General features: G+C 41.7%; 1 protein-coding gene across 4 annotated transcripts in view; it reads right to left on the bottom strand.

Annotated features, from left to right (window-relative positions):
- DIP2A (disco interacting protein 2 homolog A) overlaps positions 1–27,356 on the bottom strand; it is a 120,886-nt gene that overhangs the window by 76,137 nt on the left and 17,393 nt on the right. For all 4 annotated transcript variants that reach the window (XM_017538480.2, XM_017538478.2, XM_017538477.2 and 1 more), the window contains exons 2-5: positions 14,329–14,400; positions 8,550–8,669; positions 4,041–4,160; positions 2,351–2,602 (exon numbers count right to left, since the gene is read on the bottom strand). In XM_017538480.2, coding sequence (XP_017393969.1) covers positions 2,351–2,602; positions 4,041–4,160; positions 8,550–8,669; positions 14,329–14,400 — 564 coding nt within the window. The remainder of the gene's footprint in view (positions 1–2,350; positions 2,603–4,040; positions 4,161–8,549; positions 8,670–14,328; positions 14,401–27,356) is intronic.

Genomic DNA, 27,356 nt, shown 5'->3' on the forward strand with positions numbered 1-27,356 from the left:
GGGGTTTCACCATGTTGACCAGGATGGTCTCGATCTCTTGACCTCGTGATCCACCCGCCTCGGCCTCTCAAAGTGCTGGGATTACAGGCTTGAGCCACCGCGCCCGGCCAAGAATTTTTTAAATTAATAGAATTGATCATAAAATGTCAACGCTGGGACTAGCAAATAAGAAAGGAAGAGGTCATTATAGCTACATTTGCAGGAGTCAGGAGTTGTCTTCTATCAACACAGGTAATAAACCTACATTATAAATAATTGCAGCCAAGTCCTTTTCAGAGAATGAAAACATGTAATTTGAACACACATTAGAGTTAAATGCTTTGTTTAAAGACACCCCACCATCACTGGAAAGTTGAGGGCTATACGGTTAAACAGTCTGAACTGTGGCTAATTTTTCATGCTGAATAAAGCTTTTATTTCTAAAATAAAAACTCCTCATCACCAGGAAACAGTGTTGAGATGGCTCAGCAATGGCTAACAAACTCAGACTACAAATGTTTGCTCTCCTGCACCATCTCACCTAGAAAGGAACTTCTGGAAGAAGAAATGAGGTAATAGAACATTTAAAACTACTGTTTTCCTGCACCTGCCTCAGAATTGGAGTTAACTATGTATTTCTACAAAGTTAAACCTCCAATGATGAACAGAGAAGGAAAATAATGGTGCAAAAGCTGTTTTCAAGGTATGGACGGTACACCTCCCAGGAAAGGTGGGCAGCAGCCTCTGGCCATGGAACACCCAGGAAAGCTACAGAAATAATCTGGGCAGGCCATTTTCCAAAAAGGCACTTTCTCTGTGGAAAATGCTGCCTTCTCCTCCTACCCTGGCAGCCTTGGCAGTTACTCTATGAGCTGGAAGCAATGTGGAGTCAGAGCAGGGCACTGTGAGCTTTCATCTGAGACTGACACCTCAGAAGAAGGACACATGTTAAACACACAGATATACTGACTCAAACAAATAAAAAGTGAAGAGCAATAGTGACGTGCCCTACAGAGGATGCTGACACAGAAGCTGTGGGCCACTCAACATACCCAATCTGTCCCCAGTTCAGCCAAGTGACCAAGATTTTACAAAAAAGAGCTCAGTACATGAGCCCAGTAACAGCCTGAGGTGGTCCATGGGGACCCCACCACAAACACCAGCCTGTCATGGTTGCACTGCAGGTGCTCACCATTTCAGTTTTGGCAGAAAAGCAACTAAAAGCAAACAAACTGAACAGGAATCAAGAAAATGGTATCAGCCCTGGCTTCACCACTTAGGCTGCTGTGTGATCTTAGGCAGCTCACAATCACCTGACTTTCTGTCTTCCTTCCTCATCTAGGAAAAGAAAGGAGGGGATTAAGATGAGTCTTCAACAATATTGATTGTATTTTAAGGCACTTGTGTAAGAATGTATGTGGGCTTCACAAGCCAGCTACATACAGCTAACTATGCTGCCATTTTAGTTAAAAAAATTGAATTTCAAAGGATGAAAGGTTTGTACTTTTTTCATTTCTAAGATGAATGTAATTCAAATGACTGTATGATCTGGAAAAGATCCATGCATCCATATAATTAGCTCTGACTGATACCTTTTCAGGAGGAAGGCTGTCTAACCTGGTATCTGGAGGAGCAAAGGCCAGACCACACTGCAGCCTTCTTCCCTCACCTCAGAATTCCAGCCAGGTACCGAAACAACCAACGGCCCTGCACCTATGAACATACAGCCAAGAGGAAAGGCATGGAAAACAGAGAGGCAGCCAGGTCAAGGGTGATGGTTACAGCCACCAGCAGATACGTATGTGTGCTGACCATGCACTCCTGCACCTGCTATGCACACCAGCTGCCCCTCAAGAGCAGGAAAGGGTGTTATGACATTGAGAAACACCACACCCTTCTAGGGGACTAGGAGGGAGGCCCCATGCCCCAAAGGCCTAGGACTGCCAAATCACAGAAGCATCAAGAATTACTTTTGTTACCAAAAGGACATTTTCCAGATGAAAAAGAGGTAGGTCTTAGAGGGGAAAAATTTTGCAACTGAGCTGTATTGTTCAAAAGGTTACTAGGGGTTTAATCTGAATGATGAATTAACCAAATATTATCCTCATCTCTTTCAAGCAGTTATTAAAAGCTCAAACTCCGTTTACTGTTTCAGGCAGATAAGCCAGCATGGGCTATCTGGGTTGTGTGACCTCAGTCACTGGGAGAGCACTCAGGCCTGCAGCTAAGTCTGCAGGGAGGTGCCCAGCTCAGGTGTGCTCCACCTCCTCCTTGAAAAGGAGCGGTGCTGCTGCTGGGGCTTGGCGCCTCCATCCTGGACACTCCTGATCCCACTCTGCGGGCACAGGGGCCGCAGCAGCTTGTTACTGACCTATGTGGGTGTGGGCCTCAAGGCCTGCGAGTGCAGTGGCAGCGGCGGCCCCCGGCGTGGCTGCAGCACTGGGAGCGGCGATGGGTCTCCCTCCCGGGTGAGATGAGGTGGAGGATGCAGAGGATGAGGTGGACGAGCCCTGAATGACCCGCTCGAGCCAGGGCTCGACGCTGGAATGGCTCTGGAGCGGAGTGGAGGTGAGTCGCCCGGGTCGCCGTAAAGAGCCCTCATCTTCTGAGGCAGACGACGTGTCTGTGGTTAAAATAATGATGACAGGCATGATGTTGGGATGAGTCAAGAGAAGGACGGAGTTCCCACTCGCACTGGAGCCTCCCAAGCCTGTGTGCAGCATGCTTCTGTACACCTGGCACAGCTCTGCAGTCACCTTGAAGGTCACCCTTAATCTAGAAGGGTATGCAAGGAGGCCTACTGTGGAGAAAATGATTCCATGAGCCTCCAGCTCCCCAGAAACCACACACACTCAAAGTGAAGACAGCCTGTTGTCTCCCAAACGGCTTCAGCATATACCTCAGTGGGGTCCCGAGTACCAAAGAAGACCCTGACTGGTAAGCATTCTGTGAATATCCAGTGCTGTGCTACATGTCCACACAGAGTCAGATATCATATCCACACATCAGTCAACATCACCCAGGAGCAAGACTGCACACGGCCCTACACCTTGGAGGTAGAGAGGCAGCATCCTGGCCTGTGCATGGCCGCAGCAACAACATGGTGGCCATGGGAGGCCCGCAGCCCTGTCTATATGCATCCTTTCAGGGGAATCGTGAACTAGCTCTAAAAAGAATCCCTTCCCCAAGACAACTGCTTCAGTCAACAAAATTAATTGTAAGTTAAGGTTTCTTCAAGTCTGCATGACTGCGTGTTTATTATGGGTTTTAAAATTATTAAAATATTATTTTAAAATTAGATACTATCTATAGCTATATTTAGTAGAAACAATTATTTGACAACCATTTCTAAGTTTTTTTCAACAATAAACTTCTTTTGTTTTAAGGAAGAAAGCATTACCAAAACCACCAAATCATCTTGTGAATCTGGTGTGTTTGGTTTTATTGTATAGTATCTCCAAATGCATCAAATCAAAAATGGGTGTCACTATTTTTGTTACTCAAATATATGACAACAATACAAATTCACGAATGTGAAGTCATTAGACATTATCAACATCTTGTATAGTTTAACAGGAAGACTAAAATACATTATTGCTAGAGAGAAAACTCACATAAAAATTTTCATTTCTAATGGTACCAATAAAACCACAACAAAATAAGCCCCAAAACTTTCCAAATAGTCTTACACTGTTGCATGTGAGTCCTGGTTACAACCTGTTAAGTTATAGGTAATAAGATGAGAATAACTGTAAAATTCTTAATTCAGGAAGCTTTAGCTTAGTGCTTAGTTTCCTCTTTACTAAAAGACATAAATAGCATCTTAGTATCCACACAAAAAGTCTTATAGAAAGCTAGTATCCATTTGCAATAAGAACACTATGTACATCACAGATTTTCAGGTAAGGAATATGAGCATATGTAAACATTTTTAATCTCCAAATGTGTCCAATCTATACTACAGGCCAGACAGATATTCCAAACTCAATGGGAAGCAAACAGGACAACATCAGGCCTGTGAACCACTCAAAAAGGCCACTCCTGACACTGATTATCAATACCTGGAGGGGTGTAGGTCTCCACAGACGAATGCACAAGGACAGAACGTCTTTTCGAAGGCATAGGCATCTTCCTCTCTTTGTACTTGGCCAGAGCTGCTTGCACGGCTTCAGTGTGGACATCTACAAGGGAAGGACAGCAGTAACAATACTTTTTATAAGATTGGTTATAAAGTAACAAATTAAGTTTCATGTTTTTGTTTTCAGTGGGGGTAAAAGGAATAGAAGTTCTCTCTGTCTATCCCCACATGCTTGTCCTAGATTTCTTTAAATATTCATTTGTTTGTAGATCTAACTTTGGAATCATGTAAAATATTTCCGCAGTTATAAAGCGAAACTGAATAAAAGAAAAATCCCCAAAATTGAAAATAAAGTGAAACAAATGAACCTAAATGTGTACCTAGTTGTTGGTTTAAACCAAGCTTGTTCAACCCAAAGCCCAGGGGCTCAGGAGGGCTTTCAATGCAGCCCAATACAAATTCGTAAAATTTTTTAAAACATTATGAGATTTGGCCAGGAATGGTGGCTCATGTCTGTAATCCCAGCACTTTGGGAGGCCAAGGCAGGTGAATCACCTGAGGTCAGGAGTTCGAGATCAGCCTGACCAGCATGGCAAAACCCTGTCTCTACTAAAAATTACAAAAATTAGCTGGGCGTGGTGGCAGGCGCCTGTAATCCCAGCTGCTCTGGAGACTGAGGCAGGAGAATCGCTTGAACGGAGGAGGTGGAGGTTCTGGTGAGCCAAGATCGCACCATTGCACTCCAGCCTGGGCAACAAGAGCAAAACTCTGTCTCAAAAAAAAGAGAGAGAGACAGAGAGAAAGAAAAAGAGGAAGAAAAGAAAAGAGGTGAAGTACAGACCCTGCAGTCCTGAATCTGACAGACCACGTTAACTACAAAGAAATGTGGTACCCTGTCTTTTAGAAGTCTGTCTTACCCCTGTACATTGAAAATGCCTACAAACAACAACCAGCCCAATAGCAATCAGCATCCCTAGTGCCCAGACTGTGGTCTTAAAACACCATCCTCACTTAAAAACACCCTGAGAAGGCCAGGTGCGGTGGCTCACGCCTGTAATCCTAACACTTTGGGAGGCCAAGGAGGGCGAATCACCTGAGGTCAGGAATTTGAGACCAGCCAATCAACACAGTGAAACCCCATCTGTACTAAAAATACAAAAATTAGCTGGGCATAGTGGCATGTGTCTGTAATCCCAGCTACCTGGGAAGCTGAGGTAGGACAATTGCTAGAACCCAGGAGGCAGAGACTGCAGTGAGCCGAGATCATGCCACTGCACTCCAGCCTGGGTGACAGAGCAAGACTCTGTCTCAAAACAAACAAACAAACAAACAAACAAACAAACAAAACCACCCTGAGAAATGACAGATTCTGGATCTGGAGTAGGGGAAGAAATACCCAGGATGAGCCTAGAGCTTCTTTTCGTGCCTTAGTCTCCAGAGTACATGGGACTACAGGTATGTGCCACCACACCTGGCTAATTTTCGTATTTTTTGTAGAGATGAGGTTTTGCCATGTTGGTCAGGCTGGTCTCAAACTCCTGGCCTCAAGCAGCAATCCACCTGCCTCGGCCTCCCAAAGTGCTGGAATTACAGGTGTGGGCCACCATAGCCAACCATAATGCCTCTTCTTATAAGGATACTAATACCATCATGAGGGCTCCACCCCCATGATCTCATCTAAACCTAATTACCTCCCAAAGGACCAAACTCCAAATATCATCCCACTGGGGTTAGGCTTCAACATATGAATTTCAGAGAGGAGATATAATCCAGTCCACAGAATAGTGATAAAGAGAAAAATCTTAAAAGTGCCAGAGAAACACAAAGACACATTAGATACAACAGAACACATACACGAAACAAAGTTGAAAAACTAACACTACTGATTTTAACACTTCTTATTAAGGTACAATCATCAACAGAACATTGTTTTGCCATAAAGACAGGTAAGGGCCAGGTGCAGTGCCTCACATCTGTAATCCTAGCACTTTGGGAGGCTGAGGCAAGTGAATCATGAGGACAGTAGTTCGAGACCAGTCGGGCCAACATAGTGATATCCCATCTCTACTAAAAAAACAAAACATCAGCTGAGTGTGGTTGTGGGCACCTATAATCCCAGCTACTTGGGAGACTGAGGCAGGAGAATCGTGTGAACCCCGGAAGCAGAGGTTGCAGTGAGCCGAGATCGTACCACTACACTCCAGCTGGGGCAACGGTGTGAGACTCTGTCTCAAAGGTCAGGTGCAGTGGCTCAGGCCTGTAATCCCAGCACTTTGGGAGGCCGAGGTGGGTGGATCACGAGATCAAGAGATCAAGACCATCCTGGCCAAGATAGTGAAACCCCAACTCTACTAAAAAAAAAAAAAAACAACAACAATAAAATTAGCTGGGCATGGTGGCGCGTGCCTGTAGTCCCAGCTACTTGGGAGGTTGAGGCAGGCGAATTGCTTGAACCCAGGAGGCGGAGGTTGCAGCGAGCAGAGATTGCGCCACTGCACTCCAGCCCGGTGCCTGGTAACAGCGAGAATTTGTCTTAAAAAAAAAAAAGATGAATAGATCAACAGAATAGAGTCCAGAAATAGATGCATGCATTTATGTGCAACTGCTTAAAAAAATAAAGCCCAAAGGGAATTCGTTGGAGAAAGCATAGACTTAAGGAATGGCTCAGGAACAGCTGAACATCTATATCCAAAAACATGAACTCTGATCCATACCTTGTATTTACACTAGAATTAACTAAAAAACGGATCACAGACCTCAGGGCACTAAAATGGCACAAAAATCTAAAACTATAAAACTTGTACAAGAAAACACAACAGAGAATCTTTGTAATCTTGGATAATCAAAGATTTTCCTTTTTTTTTTTTTTTTTTTTTTTTTAGATGGCGTTTTACTCTTTTTGCCCAGGCTGGAGTGCAGTGGTGCTATCGCAGCTCACTGCAACCTCTGCCTCCTGGGGTCAAGTGATTCTCCTGCCTCAGCCTCCCAAGTAGCTGGGATTACAGGCATGCACCACCACACTCAGCTAATTTTGTATTTTCAGTAGAGACAGGGTTTCTCCATGTTGGTCAGGCTGGTCTCAAACTCCCAACCTCGGGTGATCTGCCCGCCTCAGCCTGCCAAAGTGTTGGATTACATGTGTGAGCCACTGCGCCTGGCCAGCAAAGATTTCTTAGACACAAGAACAAAAGCACTATCCATTTAAAAAAATGATAACTTAGACTTCATAAAGATTAAAAACTTCTGCTCTTCAAAAGATACTTTAAGGAAACACGAAGACAAACCACAGCCTGAGAGAAAATATTGGCAAATCATATTTATAAGACTTATATTCAAAAGATAAAGAATATACCTAGTACAACCTTCACAAGGGCAGAAATCAGTTTATTAATATCACTTACATGAGCAGGGGCAGGGTTGGGGAGAAGAGTGGGGACATGTAGAAAATAAGGAAGGGACGAAGGGAGGAGACCTTTTCTATGACCACTTCCATGGAAAGTACACATATGTGTGCATGTGTATCTGCATCCAGGTATGAAGACAACATTGCTCAGTGAAATGCTGAGGGTGGCTATCTCAGGATTCAGAAGTTTCAAGTGATTTTTACCTTTACCTTTGTCCTTAAACTTGGTATAATTATTTTTTACATATTTAACACTAAGTATGTATTATTTATGTAATCAGAGAAGAAGCCATTTTCCAAGTGATAAAGTTTTTTATAAATGTATATCAAATTGATAAGACATTATCTGGTCAAATATTTCTTAGACTATTTCGTCACACTCCCTGTTGAAAAAAACAATTAAAATCTTAATCTTTGTCTTCAGTATTCTTAAAACAACCATTATCCCTATTAAAATTTTTTCTGAAAAAGGCATATCGAAAGAACTTAAATGTAAAGAAAATGTACAATCACACAGTGGTGAAAATATTAAACAGATAATGTGCTGAAGTTGTTAATATGTTACTTATAATAGAAAACATGAATTTTTTCAATGGACATTTGTTGATTCAAGTAAAATATCAGAGACAAATTTAAATATTCATAAAAGCACTGCCACAGTGGCAGAAATCTAACTGGAAGGAAATCTCCAAAATTAGAAAAAGAAATACTAAAACGCCTACACCTAGCAGTAAAGCTGCTTCATAATGCACAAAAAGTATTAGTATCAACTTCCAAGTGGAAAAGTGTATAAAAGTTTTAAAGAAGTTATTCTATTAAGAGAGAGAGGAAGACTTCTCCAGAGATTTTTGTAGGCATCCTCTAAGAAAATGCCACTAAAGCTACATAATACATTAAAACAGTCTGTGATTATGCGAAGGTTAAATGTTTTTCTTGAAAAAAACATGATTATGTACATTACTGCTCACGTGAAGATAATTTATTTGGCAGATATTGCGGCAAAGAAAAAAATAACTGAAAGACTTCAGGGTGGGAATCTGAGAGCTGCAGGCCCATCACCCTTTCTCACTGCCTGGGCTGTGACCCTACCTGACCGGAAGCGCTCGTCTCTCGAGGTGGTGGGCCGTGACTTCTGCTGCTTGGGTGCCATGGCAGTGGTTTGTGAGGGCCCAGGAATTCTATGCTCTGCTTGCAGAGATGGGTCTATTCCTGAAACACAATATGGGAATACCTTATGTGAACAATTTGCTTTTCAAGTTACAAAAAAATCCATTTAACATAGCATACATTTCTCATCTGTTGCATACACTCTATCGAAGAGCCTTTAATCTGGAAGTCAGTGACAGACACATGAATGCTGTGGGTTAAGGGCAACATCTACTTCCTGCTCTTCTCTCCCCACACCCACCAGCCCTGCCTCTCATTCACCAACTGCATGAAGGATGACGATCAAACAGCTGGCCCTATACCCTTGGCAGCACAGTACCTGGCAGCTCACATCAGGAGTGTGAGCCATGGTACAAAGCCCTCTCAAAGCCCACTTCTGAATTGTGTTTCCAAGTCTGCAATGGCCTGTGCTGCTCATGCCCAGCATTGTCTACAGTGTTGGTAAACCCTGAGTAAGAAACAGCTCACCAGACCACCACTGGGGTCCACCAGTAGCCCTCTGATACAAACAGGAAGAAAAGTGAAAAGGCAAAGAAAACAAGAGCAAGGGGGGCATTAGAATGATGATGTCAGGGCACAAAGTGCTCAGAGGCTGGGACCTGCTCAAGCTGGGCCAACTGCCCTCACTGCACCGCCCACTTGCCCTCCTCCAAATCGGGGCAAATGAAAAGCATATTGCTGCTCTCCACACTCCCTCACCAGGCCCTCTGCTCTCCAGGCAGTGGTCCCTGGCTACAGATGCCCTCAAGACACATTCCAGTGAGTGAAGGAATGGGGAACAATTGTTCAAGGTCACTAAACAAAATCCCTGGTATCATTTGAACCCTTGCTGACAGCACAAAGCAAAACCTGCAGATGTGCTTCAACAAAAATATATGTTTAGCTTTAACCTTTGTTTCAAAATGTCTCATAAAATTGGCCAGCAGGAATTCCAATCCCACTGGCTCCTCCAGCCCTTACCACTCCATGAAGAGGCAGAGTTCACGCTGCCTCAAACCTGGGCAGGTCAGTGACCGCCCCAACAAGTACAGTGTTGCAGAAGTGATGCTGTATGACTTCCAAGGCTAGTCGTGAAAGATGACACAGCTCCATCTGGCTCTCTGCAACACCACACACCAAGTCTAAAGTGCTAAGCCCCACGGTGGAGGAGCCACATGAGGACAGAGGGAAACACAGGCAGGGGTGGGGAGCCAGGTGCATGGCAGCAGGAGTCTCCCCACCCCAACAGCCACAGCCATGACTGAGGAGCCCTCACAGGATGTCAGACCAGGACTTGAGCACCCTGCTCTGGCTCTGTGGACAGAGACAAGGTAACATTTGAGCTGGGCCTACACTCTACATTTGAGCGGAACAGGTGCTGCTGATGTTGTTCAAGCACTACGTACATTTTGGGGTGGTCAGTTATGCAGCATTGGAGAATAGGAACACTATCTACAGAAATCAACGTTAGTCCTTCAAAATTTAAGCATACATATGTACATATACATGTACATTTCTGTGCACGCGCACATGCACGCACACACACACACACACACACACACACACACACACACACACATTTATATACAAAACATATATTAAGCAGTGCCCCTACTGGCTTTCAGCTTTTTGTGACTGGATAAAACAACTTTAAAGTTCACAATGGACAATACAGAGTCTTACACCTTATGATGATAAACAAGTATGCTGTAAAGTGACATATACACAAATGGACTTCCTTACACTTAAACAGTCCAAAATATGCATTCTTTGAGATAGATTCATTTATTCAACAAAGACACAAAACCTAGTGTGAAATTATTGGATGAAGTAGTAGATGTATTTTTAATTTAACAGACATGAAGAGGTAACTTTCCAAAAAGGTTACAGCAATTCACACTCCTACAAGCAATGCATGAAAGTGCCATTTCCCCACTCTGTCAGCACTACATGTTATAAAAAGTTCCAGATTTCTGCCAATCTGATAAGAGAAAAATGGTGTCCTTTAATTTGCATTTTCATATCTACTAGAGAGGTTGAATATAATTTAATGTTTATTGCTCAACCACATTTCCTCTTCTTTGGATTTCTGTTAATTTACCCAACAAGAGACCCCCCCAAAAGACCAGGAAGCCTCACTCCTTGTCTGCTGGGGACACCTTGAACTGTGTACACATACACAGCTGTGGCCTGGCTGCTGGCAGCTCGTCATTCTGAAATGTTCTCATTCCTAGGGAGCCTATCACACCTGTGCATCGTTTCCTTTCTAGCTCCCACGTCTCTTATCTTGCCTATGAAGACAATTCCCAAGCAAAAGAGTGTTCAAATATTCTCCTGAATTTCATGCTTTTTATAAATAAAAACATATTTAGAACTTTAATTCTTCTGAAGTTTATGTTCACTAATGGTGGGGAGGAGGAAGACGGTTCCTGCCTGCAGAAGGATAGTACCAGGTATAAATTGACCCTCCTCCTTCATATCCTCTCAAATCACGTCTGGATTCTCTTCCACTGACTGGGTCGTGTACTCCATACACTGACATCCTCCTGTTGTGACTATAAAGCATACACAGTCAGGTTTAGTAACTCAAATGCCAGTCCTTTATCACTAGTGTTCTTTTTCAAAAATTTATAGGCTACTCTCAGAACTTTTCCCCTTCTAATGGGTCACTTCCAATTCTAGGTCTAGGAGAATCTCAGGGCTGGTACTCAGACTGGACTACATTACATTCACACATTAACTTGGAATCTGCCAGTTTTACAGGATGTTAAGTTTTTCCAGTTAGGAAACTGGTATGTTTCTTCATATATTTAGGTCTTGGTTATTTCTTTCAATTAGATTTTACAATCCTAATATAGGTTTTGTCTTTCTTACAAGCATTAATAAGCATTTGATAGTTTGTTTTCATTGTAAGATTTTTTTCATATTTGAAAACAGAAATATTGCTAGAGAAAAGCCACATATTTACCGTCTATCTTTACGTGTATCAAACCAAAATCACTTACTAATTCTAAAAGTTAAATGAGCAGTCATATGAGTTTCTGAGGTATAAAATAATACCACCTACATTTAAAGATGATTATCTTTTGTCCTCTAATATTTATTCTGCTTTGTTTTCCCGTCGCATTGCATCAGCTGTGACCACCCAAATAATGTGGAGTAAGAGTGGGCATGGCCAGCATTTCTGTTGACCTATTTGGAATGGAAATGGCTACAGTATCCAGTTGTTTAGTTTGATGATTGCTGGTGATTTTGGACAAATGGGCCTTAAAGATATTTTTAATAGTTTCCTTCAATTCCAATTTTACCCTGAGTTTGTTTCTATTTTAGATGAATAAATATCAGCACATAGGCTGGGCACAGTGGCTCACACCTATAATCCCAGCACTTTGGGAGGCCGAGGCAGGTGGATCACGAGATCAGGAGTTCAAGACCAGCCTGACCAACGTGGTGAAACACCATCTCTACTAAAAACACAAAAACTAGCTGGGCATGGTGGCAGGCACCTGTAATCCCAGCTACTCAGGAGAATCGTGTGAACCCAGGAGGCGGAGGCCGCGGTGAGCCAAGACCGTGCCATTGCACTCCAGCCAGAGCAGCAGAGCGAGACTCTGTCTCAAAAAAAAAAAAAATCAGCATATAAAGAGCCTCCTCAATCTTCTTACTGTTGATTATGAAATGCATCATACCAATATAGGCAAAATAAAGCATGTGTACGGTTTAAGAATATCATCAAGAAACCATAGGTTATGAAACAAAACACTTAGTGCCTTAGGAGTCCCTGTGGCCCTCTCCAATCTAACTTCCATGAGGAAATGGTGTGCTGGAGTCTTTGAAAACCATTTCCTTTACTTTCTGCACTCACTATGCAAGGTCCCTAAATATTAATAGCTCGGTTTGAAGTTTTTTTACCTTGTACTGGCTATATGCCTTTGTAATTGCTTCTTTCATCCCCATTATGTTTGTAAGATTCATCTTTGCTGATGCACATAGCTCTTGGGCTTTCCACTGTATGAATTCTGTTGATGGGTATTTGAGTTCTCGGCAGTTTACAGATATAATGAACATTCTTGTACAACAGAATAAGGTGCAAACAAACACAAGTTTCTCTAGGGCAAGTATGTACCTGAAGAACTGCTACACCTCTTCAACTTTACTATGTAATACTAGCTGCCTGCACCCTACTGATTGAATCTTCTCCAACAGGAAAGTTGGCTGGGGTTATAATGTACATTTCTCTGATTACTAGTTAGGTTAAACATCTTTTCATTTGCTCATTGGCTATTTGGATTTCCTCTTATGAAACACATATTTGAATCTTCATCTCTTTTCTACTGGACATTTTCTTATGTTGAAAGACTTTCTGGCTATTAAGCTTAAACTAATTAAATTAATGGAAGGTATGGTGGCTCACACCTGTAATTCCAGCACTTTGGAAGGCCAAGGCTGAAAAATCGCTTGAGGCTAGAAGTTGAAGACCAGCTTGAGCAACATAGTGAGACCCCATCTCAATCAATGAGCTGGTCGTGGTGGTGCACACCTGTAATCCCACGTACTCAGGAGGCTGAGGCGAAAGGATTGCTTAAACCCAGGAGTTTGAGACTGAAGTGAGCTATGATCACACTACTGCACACCAGCCTGAGCAACAGAGTGACACCTTGTCTCTTATGCTCAATCATCACACATGCTGGTGTTTCATATATTGGACAGTGCAGTCAGAGAACATGCAAGAATTTCTACTGGACAGCACTGCTTGGTGGATTCTGGATACTAGTTCTTATCTGTGTTACGGCTATCTTCTCACACTCTGTAGTTTGCCTTTGCAATCTCTTTATGATGATGTTTGATAATAAGAAATTCTTAATATTCATGTAGTCCAATTAATCAATCCTTTCCTTTATGGTTCCTGAGTTTTGGCACCTTTAGTGATGTGAAAAAATCCTTCCTATCTTGAGATTATAACAATTGTTCTGTAAGATTTTCTAAAGGCTTTAAAGGCCATTCACATTTAGGCCTAATACATTTGGAACTGATTTTTGTCTCCAATGTCATGTGTTTTATATGTGGACAAAGAACTATGCCAGCACCATGCCTGCCATGCCACCATTCCCATGTGCAAAGTCCACACATCTATGCATTTGTCTGGGCTGTCCACCCTGTCTTAGTGACAATGGCTTTATAATAACTCTTCATATCCTGGTTGGGCCAATCCTCTCACCTCATTCTTTTCTGAACATATTTTGGGTCTCTTGACCTTTTATACTCGGATATACATTTTAGAACTAACTTGTTAGTTATTAAGTTCCACAAAGAAAAAAAAAACTATTGAAATGATGAATGCACTGAATCCACAAATCAATCTAATGTGGGAAGAACTGACGTCTTTATAATAGATGCTCTAGCCCCAGTCAGGAAATGAGCCAGGCTGTTCATAATCATAAAAATAAAATAAATCCTCTTTGGGAATGAGGTCTGAGATCTGTACCAGGCCAGAGCTTTAAATTATAATCTATGCCTTTGGATTGTATTAATACTAGATGCATATTTTCCAAGACAAGCCTGGGCAACAAAGCAAGACCCCATCTCAATAATAATCAACATATACTAATGTTTAAACTTGGTTTAACATTGCTAACGAATGTTAAACTCTAAAAACAATTTTAAAATCACATTTTATGAAAAAATATAATTGCTATGAAACACCTGAGTGTATTGACCTTACCTTGAATAAGTGGTACATAACGTGCAAGCAGCTTTGCCCTTTTCTTTTCATATCCTTTTTGAGTGATGTCACCTAAAACAACAATGGAAAAAAGAATTACATTTCTTCTCCAATTCCAAAATTTTTAAATTTAAAGTTAATTCATAATTGAAAAACTGGAAACACTAATGTCCTTCCATGGAGTGATTGGACAAATAAACTATCATGGATCCATAAAATGGAATGCCACTCAGCAATAAGAAAGGAAGAAATTACTGATACACGCAGCAATTTGGATAGATCTCACATGAATGCTGCTGAGTGAAAGAAGCCAGACTCAAAAGGCTGTATGTTGAATATTCAATTTTTATTACACTCCGGAAAAGATACAACCATAGAGTCAGAGGCAGGTAGTGGTTGCCAGGAGATGGGAGTGAGGAAAGAAAAAGGGAATTTTGAGGGTGGTTAAACTGTTCTACGCCTGGAGTGTAGTGGTGGTTACATGAATATATGCATTTGTCAAAAATCTGTACCACTAGATGGGTGCGGTAGCTCACGCCTGTAATCCCAGCACTTTGGGAGGCCCAGGCGGGTGGATCACCTGAGGTCAGGAGTTCGACACCAGCCTGATCAACATGAAGAAACCTGTCTCTACTAAAAATACAAAATTAGCGAGGCGTGGTAGCACATGCCTGTAATCCTAGCTACTCGGGAGGCTGAGACAGGACAATTGCTTGAACCCAGGAGGCAAAGGTTGCAGTGAGCCGAGATCGTGCCATTGCACTCCAGCCTGGGCAACAAGAGCAAAACTCCGTCTCAAAAAGAAATTTGTACCACTATAGAAGAGTAAGGGTGAATTTTACTGTGTGTAAATAATACTTCAAATTTTAAAAATTGTGATCAGCTGATGTGTTGTTGCCATGGTAATCCTGCTCAGTACGAGAGGAACCGCAGGTTCAGACATTTGGTGTATGTGCTTGGCTGAGGAGCCAATGGGGCGAAGCTACCATCTGTGGGATTATAACTGAACGCCTCTAAATCAGAATCCCGCCCAGGCAATACGACACAGCAGCACCGTGGGGCCTCAGTTAAACTCGGATGGCCTCCCTCTGATAGCCGATCCCCCGCCATCCCCGCCCGCGGGCCGCTCCACCCTGCTCGGGGTGTGTCCCGCTGTGGGCCGGGACTGGGGTCCGGTGCAGAGTGCCCCTCGTCCTGGGAAACGGGCAGCGGCCAGAAAGGCAACCGTCTCCTTGCCCATGACGCAACGCACGTTCGGGGGGAACCTGGCGCTAAACCACTGGTAGATGGCCTGCTTCTGGGTCGGGGTTTCGTACTTAGCAGAGCAGCTCCCTCGCTGCGATCTATTGAAAGTCAGCCCTTGACACAAGAGTTTGTATTTTTTTAATTTTTACTTTAAAAAAGAAAAAAAAAAAATATATATATATATATATATAAAAGAAAAAAAGAAATGTAAAAAAATAAAAATAAATTGTGATCAGCATCCCTCGGAGCTTGCCAAAAATGCAAACTCTGACCCATACCCCAAACTGACAGAATCCAAATCTGTACTTTATCAAGATCCTCCAGTAATTCCTGTACAGGTTCAAGTTTCCCAAGTAATGGAATAAGGGACCCATGGGACACAAGCCCTCCTAGGCCAAGGGGTGTCCTTTCGAAAGGAGGAAAAAGGACCGCTGTTCCAATAAATTATCGTAAGGAAAAATAGTCTGAAAACAAATTAAACCACCTAGGAATGAGGTAGGAAATGCACCATCATGGAAATACTTCTTAACCTAAGTACACTATTTGGCTTCCTACACACACCTGAAGTTCTAACAGTGGATCTGTGATGTTCTGAAGACTTTATTTAGACCAGAATTATATATTACAATTCTCCTGACTAGCTTGTCCTCTGGGTGAACATAGTCGAGTTTTTGGTGTTTTGTAAGACCTCCCTTCTCTCCAAACAAACAAAGCAGTAAGGCTGCTGGTGAATCAAAAGACACAGACTGAAGTCGTTTATTGAATACGTAACTGAATATTTACTTTAGATTAATTTTTTATTGTAGGATTTGTTGTGTGAACATACTGATGCCGTTGAATATCTGACATCTAAGTTAAGCCTCAACGGAAGCCTCTTGGTAGGCATTAATATGCCATCCTACAGAAGAAGAGCCTGAGGCCAAGGAGGCCAGGGCCTCAGGGCCAGGCAGCTGCCTCTCGTCCAGACCAGCCTACCACAACCTACTCCACCCTGCACTGCGCCAAAGCCCTGCCCTCCGCACAGAGCCTCCGCTCTGAGAGCTTACTCGGTTCCTCCCAAGCCTGTCTGTCTCTCCTTCCATTTATTTATTCCCTCTGTCCCCACTGTGTTCCACCCCTTCAGGCAACGTTTTCTTTGCATTTAGTGTCTTTTAGACATATTTTCTTATCGTGCCTTTCTATAGTGTTTTTTAGACAGTTTTTTATAGTGTTTTTCAGAATATATTCTATAGAATGCATGCTGTTTTGTGTCTGTGTATTTAATTGACCTGAATGGCATATTATGAATCTCTGTTTTCTTCCCTAAGTCTTCCATTTTTAAAACCACCCCATCCTCAAGGCAATGAGCACATCTGATCCACTGCTCTGACCCAGGTGCCCCTTGGAAACGTCATCCTTGTTCACCCCCTCACACCTTCACTGGACACTCCCAGGTCCGGAGCCAGCCACTGCTCACACCAACACACTCATTGCTGCAGTGACAGTCCTCATCAGGTTCAGGATATAACTGTACAATTTCACTTATTAAATATCAACTTGTACACAACTTTTTAAGGTTTAGAAGGCAGTAATTTTCAAATGTGCATGTGGGGTATGAGAGGCGATTAATCTACATCACAGAGGTATAATATATGGCTCTGGCTGAATTCCACTGCTGCAGAAGAATCTCACTTAGGGTCACAGATGCCAAATCCCAAGTAATATCACCAAGTCCTTCACTCAGCAACACAATTTCTAAAAAACCCATTCTCAAAAGCACTCAACTACCCCTTCAGGTCACAGGAACAAGGATTAGTGCACACTATATGTGATGGCAAATAAGGCAAAACAATCTATTTGTCAACAAAAAGAAATAAATACGCTGCCAAACGTCTTTACAGAATTCTGTCAATCTTAAAATCCTCTTATTTGGGGTAACTGGGGTTAAATATCACTTACATGGATTCAGGGTATCCTACTGGGTAAAAAGAGCAAGTTGAAAAACAATATATATATACAGAATGATTCCAATCTGATCAAAGTAAATAAAATTAAACAAATATATTTCCTTAGTAGTTGTGTATATTTGTATATACACAGAAAATGTCTGGGAGGGATGTACAACAAATTATTAATAGTGTTTTCCCGTGGAGTGATTTGTTTGCCTTTGGGTTAGGGTGTGAGACAGATTTCATTTTTTACTTCATATACTTTTATTCTTTAAAATTTTTAGACACATAATCCTTTGTCATTAAGAATGTATGGAGGATGGTTCTAACGATGTGTAATGGCTACTACATAAGATGTTCCTGGGGGTAACCAGATGAATTCCATGTACTATTTTTGCAACTTCGAGTCTAAAATTATTTCGAAGTAAGAAGTTTTAAAACACATGGAAGAGATTGCGCAGAATTCGTATTTTCTTTTTTAGATGTCTCATTAAATTTGCCAATGAAACAATATGGTGCTGCAGGTTTATTTTCCAGGTTTTTAAACTATGAATTTATTTAGTAGTTATAGGACTATTCAGGTTTTTGCTTTACTATTGATGAGTTTTGGGGTTTTGTGGCTTTCTGAAATTGGTCCATTTCATCTAAGATGTTGAAAATAGTCATGTGGGCCAGGCTTGGTGGCTCATGCCTGTAATCCCAGAACTTTGAGAGGCCAAGGTGGGTGGATTACCTGAGGTCAGGAGTTCAATACCAGCCTGGCCAACATGGTAAAACCCCATTTATACTAAAAATAGAAAAATTAGCTGGGCCTGGTGGCACCCCCCACCCCGTATTCCCAGCCACTTGGGAGGCTGAGGCTGGAGAATCACTTGAACCTGGGAGATGGAGGTTGCAGTGGGCTGAGATCACGCCACTACACTCTAGCCTGAGCAACAGAGCGAGATTCTGTCTCAAAAAAAAAAGAAAAGTCATGTGTCACTTAACGATAGGGGTACATTCTGAGAAACGCATTGTTAGGCAATTTCATTGTTGTACAAACATCATTTGAGTATACATACACAAACCTCGAAGGTATAACCTACTACACATCTAAGCTGTGTAGTATAGCCTATTGCTCCTAGCCTACAAACCTGTACAGCATGTTACTGTACTATATACTGTAGGCAGTTGTGACACAATGGTATTTGTGTGTTTAAAATATTTAAACATGGAAAAGGTACAGTAAAAATATGGTGTAAAAGATGAAAAATAGTACATCCGTATAGAGCATTTACCATGAACTAGGCTTACAGGAATGGAAGTTGCTCTGTGTGAGTCAGCGACGGGTGAGTGAATATGAAGGCCTAGGATATTACTGTACATGATTGTAGACAATAAACTCTTTACACTTAGGCTACACTACATTTATAGAAAAACGTTTTCTTTCCTCAATAACCTTAGCTTACTGCAGCTCTTTAAAAACTTTTTAACTTTTATAAAAGCTTAAGACACCAACACATTGCACAGCTGTACAAAAATATTTTCTTTCTTTATATCCTTATTCTTCTTTTCTTTCTTTTTTTTAAGAGACAGGGTCTTGCTCTGTCTCTGAACAAACAGGTTGGAGTACAGTGCTACAATCATAGCTCACCACAGCCTGGAACTACTGGGCTTAAGCAATCCTCCCACATTAGTCTCCTTAGTAGCTAGCACTACAGGCACTGCTCTAGCACACTCAGTTAATTTTTTAATTTTTTGTGGAGACTGGGTCTTGTCACATTATCTAGGCTAGTCTCCAACTCACAGTCTCAAGCAATCTTCCCACCTTGGCTTCCCAAAGTGTTGGGATTATAGGCATGAGCCATCATGCCCAGCTTATAAGCTTTTCTATATTTTTTAAGTTTTATGTTTTTTTTTTTGGGGGGGGGGCTTTCTTACTTTTAAAACTTTTCAGTTAAAAACTAACACACTTACATACATTAGCCTAGGCTCACACAGGGATCACCAATAACACTGTGTTCCACCTCCACATCTTAACCTGCTGGAAGGTCTTCAGAGTATGTAATACCATGCATGGAAGCTGACACTTCCTATGATTACAAAGCCTTCTCAAATAGTTCCTGAAGGGTCTGCCTGAGGCTATTTGACGGCTAACTTCTTTTATATATAAGGAATATACTCTAAAATAACAAAATGTATAGTAAATACATAAACCAGTTACATTCATTTATTATCATTACCAAGTATTATGTACAGTATATAATTATATGGACTAGATTTTTTTTTTTGAGACACAGTTTCATTCTTATTGCCTAGGTTGGAGTGCAGTGGCATAATTGGCTCACTGCAACCTCTGCCTTCCAGGTTCAAGTGATTCTCCTGCCTCAGCCTCCTCTGCCGTCTATAGTAATAGTGCCTCTTTCATTCCTGACTTCGGTAATTTGTGTCTTTGGTAATTTGTATTTTTTCACTGTCAGTCTTGATAGAGTTTTATCAAATTTACTATCTTTTCAAAGAACCAGATTTTGGTTTCACTGACTTTTTTTTTTTTTTTTTTGAGACAGAGTTTCACTCGTTGCCCAGGCTGAAGTGCAATGGCACGATCTCGGCTCACTGGAACCTCTGCCTCCCGGGTTCAAGCGATTCTCCTGCCTCCGCCTCCCGAGTAGCTGGGACTATAGGTACACGCCACCATGCCCAGCTAATTTTTGTATTCTTAGTAGAGACGGGGTTTCACCATGTTAGCCAGGCTGGTCTCAAACTCCTGACCTTGTGATTCACCCACCTGGGTCTCCCAAAGTGCTGGGATTGCAGGTGTAAACCACTGTGCCCAGCCCTCACAGAAACTCATATACATTGCTGGTGGGCATGCAAAATGCTACAGCCACTCTGGAAAACAATGTGGAAGTTTTTAATACAGTTAAGCAAACACTCCCCAGATGACCCACCCTACAGAAGTAAAAACTTGTGTTCACAGCAAAACCTGTACACAATTGTTTATAGCAGCTTTATTCTTAATTACCAAAAACTAAAAACAACCCAGATGTCAAGTGAATGGATAAACAGACTGTGATATAACCATACGATGGAAAACTACTCAGCAATAAAGAGGAACAGGCTACTGATACTTGCAAAAATGTGAATGAATTTCAAAACACATTACGTTGAGGGAAAGAACCCATTCTTGAAAGTTACCTACTGTATGATTCCATTTATATGACATTTCTGAAAAGATAAACCCATAATGATAGGGAACAGGCCGGCTGGGGGACGGGGAGACTGCAAAGGGATAGTATAAGGAGTGTTTTGGGATGATGGTATTGTTCTTTTTCTCTTTTTAGAGTCAGGTCTCACTCTGTCATCCAGGCTGGAGTGCAGTAGCAAAGCTTACTGCAGCCTTGAACTCCTGGGCTCAAGCACATCAACTTCCCAGAGTCTGAAAGGAGTATCTGACAAAGAAGTACTTCAGGCAGTTAGCAGCTGGGTAACTCCACAACGAACCCGTCTCAGTTATGTCTTAAACTTGAAGACAGATGCCACAAAAAAAAAAAAAAAAAAAATAGGCAGTCTACAAGCCTGTGACACAGAAGAAAAGGTGAAGAAAATCTGTGAAGATCAATGTTTGCATGGTGGCACCATTCACTGATAACAGTGGTTCTTATACTTAATATAAACAGGTGGAGATTTCACTTTTCAAGTCTTAAAATTTCCAAACACAAGAGTCTCAATCATATCTAATACAAAAAAGTAGAGCATATCTGACTGCAATTTAAATTATTTATGCAGCCAAGTGTGGTGGCTCATATCTGTAATCCCAGCATTTTGGGAGGCCAAGGTGGAAGGATTGCTTGAACCCAATAGTTAGAGACCACCTTGGACAAGATAAAGAGACCCTGTCTACAAAAAAAGAAAAAAATAATAATTAGCTGGCTATGGTGGCACATGCCTATAGCCCGAGCTACTAGGGAAGCCAAGGTGGGAAGACTGCTTGAGCCCAGGAGTTCAAGGCTGCAGTAAGCTATGATGGCACCACTGCACTCCAGCCCGAATTGCAGAATGAGACCTTAAAAATAACGATAACACTAAACAAATCATTATGCTTAACACTGAATAGTGTAGATATGCTTCCACAGTAGTGTTTGAATGCCATTGTCTCATTCATTTATAATTTAAAAGACTTTTTAAATGTTTAGTAAATATTTTCTTTTATCTCAAAGTTTTTAATAAAATATGGAAAATATTTTCATTAAACTGAATACATACACACACATAGGAATTCCGTTTATGACAATGGCAAAATTATAGATGTAAGACTAACTTTTCCAATGGGAACAACTAAAAAGATCACATTAAAATTTTTCTTTAAATCTGAAGACATTACAGAAGTAAAGAACTGAGGGCCAAGTCAAGTCAAAAAGTAATCACCAAGTAGTTGAACTGGGCAGAACTTTGACAGACTTGAGAGCCAGGAGTTCATCAAGGAGGAAGTGCCTTGGAAAGCACCCTAGGTTGTTTGCTGGGACTTAGAAGGACCACACCTTGAGTATGAAGTAAAAATAGAGCAGCCCTCACAAGGACTGGAGCCAGTTTCAAATCACTTTATATGTACATTAAAGTCATCTTGGATTGCATGTACTCCCAGCCTATCTATCTATCAGATGCAAAAGTAAACCCTTTGTGGTCACAAATTACCACTAAATAGACAATGTCTGGCATTTGATCAGAAATAACTAGGCACACATGGCAGCAAGAAGCTATGACTAAACACCATGAGAAACAATAATAGAAAGCTATACAAAATGGAACTTTAAAATAACCATTATCAATATGTTTAAGGAATTAAAAAGCAGGACTGTGAATTAAAAAAAAAAAACATAGGCTGGGCATGCTCATGCCTGTAACCCCAGTACTCTGGGAGACTAAGGCAGGCAGATCACAAGGTCAGGAGTTCAAGACCAGCCTAGCCAACATATAGTGAAACCCCATCATTACTAAAAATACAAAAATTATTTGGGCATGGTGGTACATGCCTGTAGTCCCCGCTATTCGGGAAGCTGAGGCAGGAGAACTGCTTGAAGCCAAGAGGTAGAGGTTGCAGTGAGCTGAGATTACGCCACTGCACTCCAGCTTGGGCAACAAAGTGAGACTTTGTCTCAAAAAAACAAAAATAAATAAACAATAACATAAATTCTAGAACTGAAAAATAATATATCTCAAATCCAGTAATAAATTTAATGAAAGGTGTGCAAGGCTACTACCCAGAAACTAAAAACATTATAAAAATATTACCAAGATAAGTAAAAAAGACCTAAAGAAATAAAAGGATATACCATGTTCGTGAATCTGAAAACTTAATACCAGAAAGCGTAATTTCTCTCCAGGTGGAACGTAAGAGTCAGCCTGAGTACTTCTTGAATGTTTTTGCAAGGAAATTGAAAGCTGATTCCAAAGCATATAGGGAAATGCAAAGGGCCAAGATTAGCTAAATGAAGCTTGAAAAACAGAATAAAATTAAGAGGGCAGAGGGCAGACTTACTCTACCAAACATGGAGAAAGAATGGAGTAGGTGCTAAGATAAACAAGTAGAGCAACACAGCAGAAATCAGTCCAAAGTAGTAGGGGAAAGATAGCCTCTTCCAAATGGTCAACTGCAGCAGAAATGAAATCACTCTTCCTTTACACCAAGCATAAAATTAAATTCCAGGTGGATTATGTATCTAAATGTGAAAGATGGCTGGGCGTGGTGGCTCACAACTATAATCCCAACACTGTGGGAGGCCAAGGCCGGTGGATCACCTGAGGTCAGGAGTTAATGACCAGCCTGGCCAACATGGCGAAACCCCATCTCTACTTAAAAAAAAAAAAATTAGCTGGGTATGGGCTGGGCATGGTAGCTCATGCCTATAATCCCAGCACTTTGGGAGGCCGAGGTGAGTTGGGTTAATCACCTGAGGTCAGGAGTTCGAGATCAGCCTGACCAACATGTTGGTTTCACCAAAATATGGTGAAACCCCATCTCTACTGAAAATACAAAATTAGCTGAGTGTGGTGGTGCATACCTGTAATCCCAGCTACTCTGGAGGCTGAGGCAGAAGAATCACTTGACCCAGGAGGTGGAGGTTGCAGTGAGCCAAGATTGCATCATTGCATTTCAGCCTGGGCAACAAGAGCAAAACACTGTCTCAAAAAAGCAAAAAAAAATTAGCTATGGTGGTGCACACCTGTAATCCCAGCTACTCAGGAGGCTGAGGTAGGAGAATTGCTTGAACCTGGGAGACGGAGGTTGTAGTGAGCCAAGATCATGCCACTGCACTCCAAGCCTGGGAGACAGAATGAGAATCCATCTCCAAAAAAAAAACAACAGAAGTTCTAAAATATAATATAGAAGAATACCTTCATGACCATGACATACAGAAATATCTCTTTAACAGGAAAGCACCAATCATAAAGGAAAAGACAAAAATACCTCATACCACCAACATAATTTACAATCTAACCAATATAATTCACAATCTAAGAGGTAATTTTTAAAATAACAAAATACTTTCTCCTCTAAGAATGACATTGACCTTGAAGTGGACAGATTAGCTTCCTATGGCTGTAACCAATTACACCACAAATTTGGTGGCTTGCAAAAGAAACTTATTCTTTCATAGTTCTGGAGGCCAGAAGTCCAAATTAAATTTTACTGAGCCAAAATCAAGGTGAGAGCAGGGCTACACTCCCTCTGAAGGCTCTGAGAAAAGACGTGTGCCTTGACTCTTCCAGCTTTTGGTGACTGCCAACATTCCTTGACTTGCAGCCGCATCACTCTAATATCTGCCTTGGTACTCACACGGGTGCTCCCTCTTTTTTATGTGTTTCAGCTCCCCATGCTTTCTCACTTCTAAAGTCACCTGTGTAGCATTTATGGTCTACCTAGAAAATTCAGAAAAATTCATCTCAGGATCCTTAATCACATCTGCAAAGATTCTTTTTCCAAATAAGGTAACATGCATTCACGTTCCAGGATTAGAACCTGATATCTCTGGGGCCACCACCGAGCACACTACAATGAACAACCATTAAAAATATATACCTATGGCCAGGTGCAGTGGCTCACACCTGTAATCCCAGCACTTTGGGAGGCTAAGGTGGGTGGATCACAAGGTCAGGAGTTTGAGATCAGCCTGACGAAAATGTTGAAACTCCATCTCTACTAAAAATAAAAAAATTAGCTGGGCATGGTGGCACACGTCTATAATCCCAGCTACTCAGGAGGCTGAGGCAGGAGAATTGCTTGAACCTGGGAGGTGGAGGGGTTGCAGTGAGCTGAGATCACACCACTGCACTCCAGGTCTGGGTGATAGAGTGAGACTCTTATCTCAAAAAAATACACACACACACACGCCGGGCACAGTGGCTCACACCTGTAATGCCAGCATTTTGGGAGGCCAAGGCAGGCAGATCACAAAATCAGGAGTTCGAGAACAGCCTGGCCGACATACCAGCCTGGCCAAGATACCAGCCAGGCCAACATGGTGAAATCCCATCACTACTAAAAATAAAATTAGCCAGGGGTAGTAGCAGGTGCCTGTAGTCCCAGCTACTTGAAAGGCTGAGGCAGGAGAATCACTTGAACCTGGGAGGCGGAGGTTGTAGTGAGCTGAGATTGCGCCACTGCACTCCAGCCTAGGTGACAGAGCAAGACTCTGACTGAAAAAAAATATATATATATACATATATATATGTGCATGTACATATGTGTATACATATGTATACATATATATGTATATACACACACACATATAAATCTTTTTTTTTTTTTTTTTTTTTTGAGACAGAGTCTCACCTTGTCACCCAGGTTGGAGTGCAATAGTGGGATCTCAGCTTACTGCAACCTCCCCCTCCCGGGTTCAAGCAATTCTCCTGCCTCAGCCTCCCGAGTAGCTGGGATTACATGTGTGAGCCACCACATCTGGCTAACTTTTGTATTTTTAGTAGAGATGGTGTTTCACCATGTTGGCCAGGCTGGTCTCAAATTCCTGACCTCAGATGATCCACCTGCCTCAGTCTCCCAAAATGTTGGGATTACAGGTGTGAGCCACCATGCCCAGCTAAAAATACATACATATAAATTTTTAGTTCTGCTATTCTATTAGGAAAAAGGGCATGTGCTTCCTTGACTTACCACAGGAGGAGTAAGCTTAAGTCAATGCTGCTAGATTTACTCAATTAGACAGGTCCTAGTGGAGGTGCCCACACAGAGAACCAGGAGGAGGCAAGAAAATGAGGAGTGATCAGACCTGACCACTTTAATACTTGAAGACAGATGCACAGAGGAATTAAATGATCGTTTTTACATATCCATGGCCTAGTAAGGGCACATCAACTTCCAGATTAAGAGTGATGCTATGAGCTGGGTGCAGTGGCTCACGCCTGTAATCCCAGCACTTTGCGAGGCTGAGGCAGGCAGATTATTTGAGATCAGGAGTTCGAGACCATCATGGCCAACATAGAGAAACCCCATCTGTACCAGAAAATACAAAAATTAACCAGGCGTGGTGGCACACACCTGTAATCCCAGCTACTCAGGAAGCTGAGGCAGGAGAATCACTGGAACCCAGGAGGTGGAGGTTGTGATGAGCTGAAAGCCAAGACTTCACCTGGAAGGTGGAGGGGTTGCAGTGAGCTGAGATCACTGCTCCAGCCTGGGAAACAGGGTGAGACTCCATTTCCAAAAAAAATAAAAAATAAAAAAGAGTGACTCTATGACTAGAATATGTTGTTGGTGAGATTCATCCCAAATCTGCCTGGAACACCCTGGATCTGCTTCCTCCAATACTGAGCACACTTCAACTCCTACACTTACCGCCCTGTCTGATGGCTCTCTTCAGTTCCCTCCTTTTCCTGAGCACTTCCCCATGCTGGTCTATATCTGTGCTTCTGGGCTAGTGCTCAGTGCCTTCCTTGGGCACTCTTCTCCAAGTGGACTGTGGAGTGATGCTGATGCCAACTCTGTAAATTGTTTACCCTCTATTTGTCTCAAAAATATACTTGGGAGAAAAAAATTACTACAACATGATGTAATCATATAAGAGTATCACGTAGCAGTTAGACTGACCCAGCGTTACGTGTATTAACATAATCATAATTTTAAAAATATAATATTGAGGTAAACAGCAAGTTTCAGAAGGATTTATAAAGATGATTTACATAGTTTTAAAATATGCAAAAGCACTATCAATTGTTTGTGGATATATGGAAAGGCAATTAAATGATAAAACACCAAATTCAGGAGAGAAGTTATGAAGACGGCAAATGAATTAGAGAGAAAATGGGATTTCAATTCTCTAATGGTTCTTTGTAAAAAACAAAAAATATGAAGCTAATATTAGTTTTTTAAAAGTTGAGCAGTAGGTACATGGGTGTGTATATGATGATTCACACAAATTGTTGGTGTGTTTTGAAATATTTCACAATTAAAAAAAATTAAAGAAGCAGTCATCCACATTCAGAAGTTTCTAACTCTTAAGAGACTTTCAAACTGAAGCCCGTGGCTGGCTATACTGCAGTTTCCAAGGACGAGAGAATACTTGCTCAATATGAATGTCTGCCATATCTACTATAGTACTCATGAGCTTATTTAAATTACCCCTTTTAACTGAAGTAAGACCCTTAACATGCATTCAGGACATACAGGTAGACAACAATGTCAGTGAAAGATAATAAGACTCTTCCGTAAAAATATAGCTCTTGATTGGCCAAGCACCGTGGCTCAAACCTGTAATCCCAGCACTTTGGGAGGCCGCTGCAGGCATTTCACAAGGTCAGGAGATCAAGACCATCCTGGCCAACATGGTGAAAACCCCGACTCTACTAAAATACAAAAAA

This window comes from Cebus imitator, unplaced genomic scaffold, assembly GCF_001604975.1.
Source record: "Cebus imitator isolate Cc_AM_T3 unplaced genomic scaffold, Cebus_imitator-1.0 Scaffold112, whole genome shotgun sequence".
Classification (NCBI taxonomy): Eukaryota; Metazoa; Chordata; class Mammalia; order Primates; family Cebidae; genus Cebus; species Cebus imitator.